The following is a 4,465-nucleotide window of genomic DNA, read 5'->3' on the forward strand; positions in this document are numbered from 1 at the left end:
CAACCATCAGCACCCAGCACTTGCACAAACATCATCTGCACCCACATGATCTTCACCCACATCACCTGCACCCACAGCATCAGCACCCAGCACTTGCACCCACATCATCTGCACCCACATGGTCTGCACCCCGAACATTGGCATCAGCACCCCAGAACCTGCATCCACATCATTTGCACCCCAACCTTTGGCATCAGCACCCTCAGTGCTCGCTCCCACATTATCTGCACCCACACATCAGCACCCCCAACATCAGCACCCCTGGGACATCATCGACACCCCCATCACCTGCACCCCCAGCCTTTGCCCCACATTGCCAGCACCCAGACCCTCTGCACCCGCATCGCCAGCACCCTCAGTCACCCCCCAGCACCCCAACCCCGTGGCTGAACAATCCTGAGACCCGCAGCCCCACCACCACACCCCAAAATCAACACCCGGAGCACCCCCAGTGTGGCCAGCTGGCTGCCCCCCATCCGTGGGGCTGTTTGGGGGGCATGGGGACGTGTCCCCTGGGACCAAGCACCCGTGGGTGGTGGCAGCGGGGGGTGTCCCTTCCTGCCACCCTTTGATCCTCCCTCCAGCCTCCAACGGCTGCGGGGACAAAGTTTCCCAACCCAGCCCTGCCTGTCACCCTGGGGGGGGAACAATGGGTTGGGTGACCTTGGGGACAGCCTGGAGTGGAGGGGGACAGCAGATCCAGTGTCCCCATGGACACCCCATCACCTTAGAGCCCCCCGTACTGTGGCGAGTGGGGCTGGAAACCCAGTGCAAGAGGCCACCATCAGCTTGGGGACAAGGGGGTGACAATAGGGGACTGAGCCCCCCCAGCCACTCCCGTGAGTGCACCCTTGGGGTTTCTCTCCCTTTGGGGAGCCGGGTGCCCCTCACCGCTTAGGAACGGGCCTCGTGTCACCCACCGGTGCCACCTCCACAGCCTGGACACCCGTGGGAATTCGGGAGGTGGCTTGGAAAGGGGACACCCAACACCCCCCACCCCCAGCGGGGTGCACCCATGGGTGCTGCCTACCTTCCCCAACCGCAGCAGCCGCGACACCCGGCTACGGGACCGCCGCCGAGCCCCCGACACCCCGTCCCCCATGGTGGGGGACACTGGGGGGGACACAGCCGGTGGGGACAGCGAGGGGCTGCGGTGACGCCGATGGCGCCTGTGCCGGGCCCAGCGCCGCTTCCTGCCGGGCTCAGGAGCGGAAGAGCCGCCGCCGGGCCCAGCCGGTGGGCGGAATTGGCTTTTTTTGGGGTTGTTGTCACCCCGGCGGCCGCCACCGCGTCACCCACCACCCATCACCCAGCCAAGACACGGCCGAGCGAGCAGGAATCGCATGGGGACCGGCACAGGGACACACCGGGGAATGTCCCCCACAATTAGGGTGGCCCATCCGCCATCATGTCACTCCAATGGCCGTGGCGTGGGGACAAACCGGGGCGAGGTGGTGGTGTCCCCTGTGTCCCCTCAACACCGGGGTCACTGGTGGGTGCACGTGGTGTTTGGGCCCCGGCGGTGCCGACACCGGGTGGTTTTGGTGCTGGTTGGGTTTGGGTTGGGGAGGGGGACGGCACCGGGGTTGGGGACATCACTGTGTGCCCCCCTGGATGGGGAACGGTGGCCTTGGGGGTGCAAAGGTCAACGGGGGTTCACCCGGCATGGCTGGGGCTGCAGGGTGCAAATTGGGGTGTAAAATGGGGTGTAAAATGGGGTGCAACATGGGGTGTAACATGGGGTGTAAAATAGGGTGTAAAATATGGCGTAAAATGGGATTTAAATCCCAGCTGCCCACCCCTAACACCCCCTTTCCTCCAGCAAACCCCCCCCTGGGCACCACAGCTGCCCTTGAACCCCCAAAGTGGGGGACATGGGGGCTCAGGGTACTGCAGATGCCTGGGGTCACCCCAAAAATAGGTGCTGGGGTGTGTATGTGTGAGCAAAGACACAGGACACCCCCCCGCCATGACCCTCTGGTCCCACTGCACCTGGAGAGCACGCCGGGGGCACCCCCACCCTTGGGTGCCCCGAAACCAGAGGGGTGCAGCGTGGGGGGTGCTGGGAAGGGCCCCTTGCTACTTACAGGTGTGGGGTGAGCGCGGTTTTGTGGCGGCGGGGGACGGGGTGCCCCCAGCACCCAGCACCCACCTCCGGCTGGGGTGCTGCGCTCAGGTGTGACACCCGCCCCGGCGGGGAGGACCCGCTCGCGCCCTGTTAACCCCTTTCTGCCCTTTTCGCCCCAGAAACAGCATTGGGATGGGGTGTGGGACCCCCCTCAAAGACCCCTGGGTGGCACTGAACCCCCCCCGGGGACAACAGGGCTCTGCACCCCGGGGGGATGCGGCTGTGGGGACAAAGCGGGGGGTGCGCAGAGCCCTGTGCCCAGGGGTGCCCGTGGGGGTGGGGAAACTGAGGGACAGTGCGGGGAAGGTTCTTGGGGTGGGTGCCTTGATAAACCTGTACTGGAGGGGGGAATTGTCCCTTGGTTTGGGGACATGGGGGTCCCGGGGGTGGCAGTGGTGCTGGGGAGCCCATGGGTGCCACCCCACCCTGTGCCACCGCATCATGCCGGGGGGGGGACATTGGATATTGAATAGTCAGGGGGCGCCCCCACCGCCCCTCAGCTCTCCCTTTGCCTTTGAGGGACAGCACCGGGGATGTCACCGTACCTGAGCCGTGTGGCCGGACCCCGGCCACCTCCTGGTGTCCCTGTCCCTGCCGGGGCCGTGCAGGGTCTCGGAGCGGCTCTTGCCAAGCGGGCGAGTGTGTCCGGGGGGGTCACTGCGCGACCCCATAGCGGTGGCATCGCGTGGTGTCACCCGTGCCAGGTCATCCAGGGAGTGCGAGGGGCGCACGGGCTCGGAGGGGTGGGGGGGCAGCCGTGGGGGGACCCGAAAAGAGCTGAGGACCGGCGTGGAGTCCCTGCGGGGCGCCAAGTCCCTCGGGGACACCGAGTCCCTTCGGGGCGCCAGGTCTCTTGGGGACACTGAGTCTCTTCTGGGTGCCAAGTCCCTCCTGGGTACCGAGTCCCTCTGGGCCGCCAGGTCCCTTGGGGACACTGAGTCTCTCCTGGGCGCCACATCCCTGCGGGTCACCGAGTCCCCCCGTGGCACCGCGCACCCCCCAGCCGTCTCCTCCGTTTCGGCGGCGCCGATGAACCGATACTCGTAGGCCGGCAGCTGCTGCGGGACGAGCGTGGCCGGATCCGTCCCGGCGCGTCCCGGCGGCGGGGGCTCGAGCGGGGCCGGGGTGGCCATGGGGGGCAGCTCCTTCACGTACTGGGCAGGGATGTAGAAGGGCCGGGTGTCCCCGCTCCTCTTGACGTGCCACCAGTGGTGGTTGGTTCTCTTGAGCAGGACGTAGCGCTCGTTGGGTTTGATGGACACCAAGGTCCCGTCCTTGGCCCGGTACTCGAAGCCGTACTCCACCAGCACCAACGCCTCCTCCGCCGCCTCCATGGCCGCGCCGGCGCCGCAGCCTGCGGGACACGGGGTGGGGAGGGGGTGACGGCAGCTCCTGACCCCTCGGGGACACCGAGAGACACAAGTCGAGGGGTCCCCGTTGATCCCCAACCCCGTGCGGCAGCTCCACAAACAACCCAAACCCACCCCGTGGTCACCGCCACCATCCTCACCCACCGTCCTCAAGCCACCAAAGCCACCGAGCCCCAAGTCCCAGAGTCCCCAAAGCCACGGATCCCCCAGGTCTCACCTCCGGCCGGCGCTGGGGTGCAGCGGGGGCGGTGGGTGTGCGCGGCTCTGGCTCGTGCCCGCGCCGGGCTGGTCCCGACTCGCCCCGGTTTCCTGCCGACGCCTCCACCAAAGACGGGGCCGGGCTCTGCGGAGCGTGGGGTGCCCGGCCCCCCGCTGCAGGAGGGGTACGGGGGGCACCCGCCTGGTTTCCTCCCCTCAGGGTGGGAGGGAAGGGACAGGACGATGGCGGAGGGGACGGAGGGGACAGAGGGGACCCGCTGCCGCCTGGGCGAGGAAACGGCTCCTCGGGAGGTTCCTGCTGCAGGAAGGGCCCAGCCCCACGGCTGAGCCGGGATTTGCGCCGCTGCCGGATCCGGCACGGCCTCCGCGGGCAGGGGGATGGGACCCCCGTTTGGGGGCTCCCATGGGAGCCGCACGGTGCTGGCTTTTGTCCCCTCCAGCCCCCAGAGTCCCACTGGTGTCCCTGCGCTGGTGGGTGCACCCCAAACCCTCCCGGCACTGGGGAAAAGAACAACCGGTGATGCTGACGGTGGTGGGGAGCAGAGGGGAAGGAAAATGAGGTAGAGACAGTGGGGAAGGGTCCCCCAAGCACCCCAGAAAACCCCAGGGGACGGGCAGGGGGAACTGACGATGTACAAGCAGTATCCCCATTCTGAACCCTCCTCCCACGCAAACGCAGCTGCAGGCTGGACCTGCGATTCAGCGCCCGATGCAGAGAATCAAACCCTGAAGACGCCTTGGCTTGTCA

At 67.2% G+C, this 4,465-nt stretch overlaps 1 protein-coding gene across 1 annotated transcript in view; it reads right to left on the reverse strand.

Annotated features, from left to right (window-relative positions):
- ARHGAP27 (Rho GTPase activating protein 27) overlaps positions 1-3,760 on the reverse strand; it is a gene marked incomplete at its 3' end in the record, with an annotated part of 11,392 nt that extends 7,632 nt beyond the window's left edge. Inside the window, exons 1-2 of the mRNA XM_080359842.1 lie at positions 3,716-3,760; positions 2,674-3,482 (exon numbers count right to left, since the gene is read on the reverse strand). Of these exons, the coding sequence (XP_080215968.1) occupies positions 2,674-3,462 (789 nt within the window). The 5' untranslated portion in view covers positions 3,463-3,482; positions 3,716-3,760. The remainder of the gene's footprint in view (positions 1-2,673; positions 3,483-3,715) is intronic.
- Positions 3,761-4,465: the final 705 nt, after the last annotated feature.

Source organism: Nesoenas mayeri, assembly GCF_963082525.1.
Source record: "Nesoenas mayeri genome assembly, chromosome: 26".
NCBI classification, from domain to species: Eukaryota; Metazoa; Chordata; class Aves; order Columbiformes; family Columbidae; genus Nesoenas; species Nesoenas mayeri.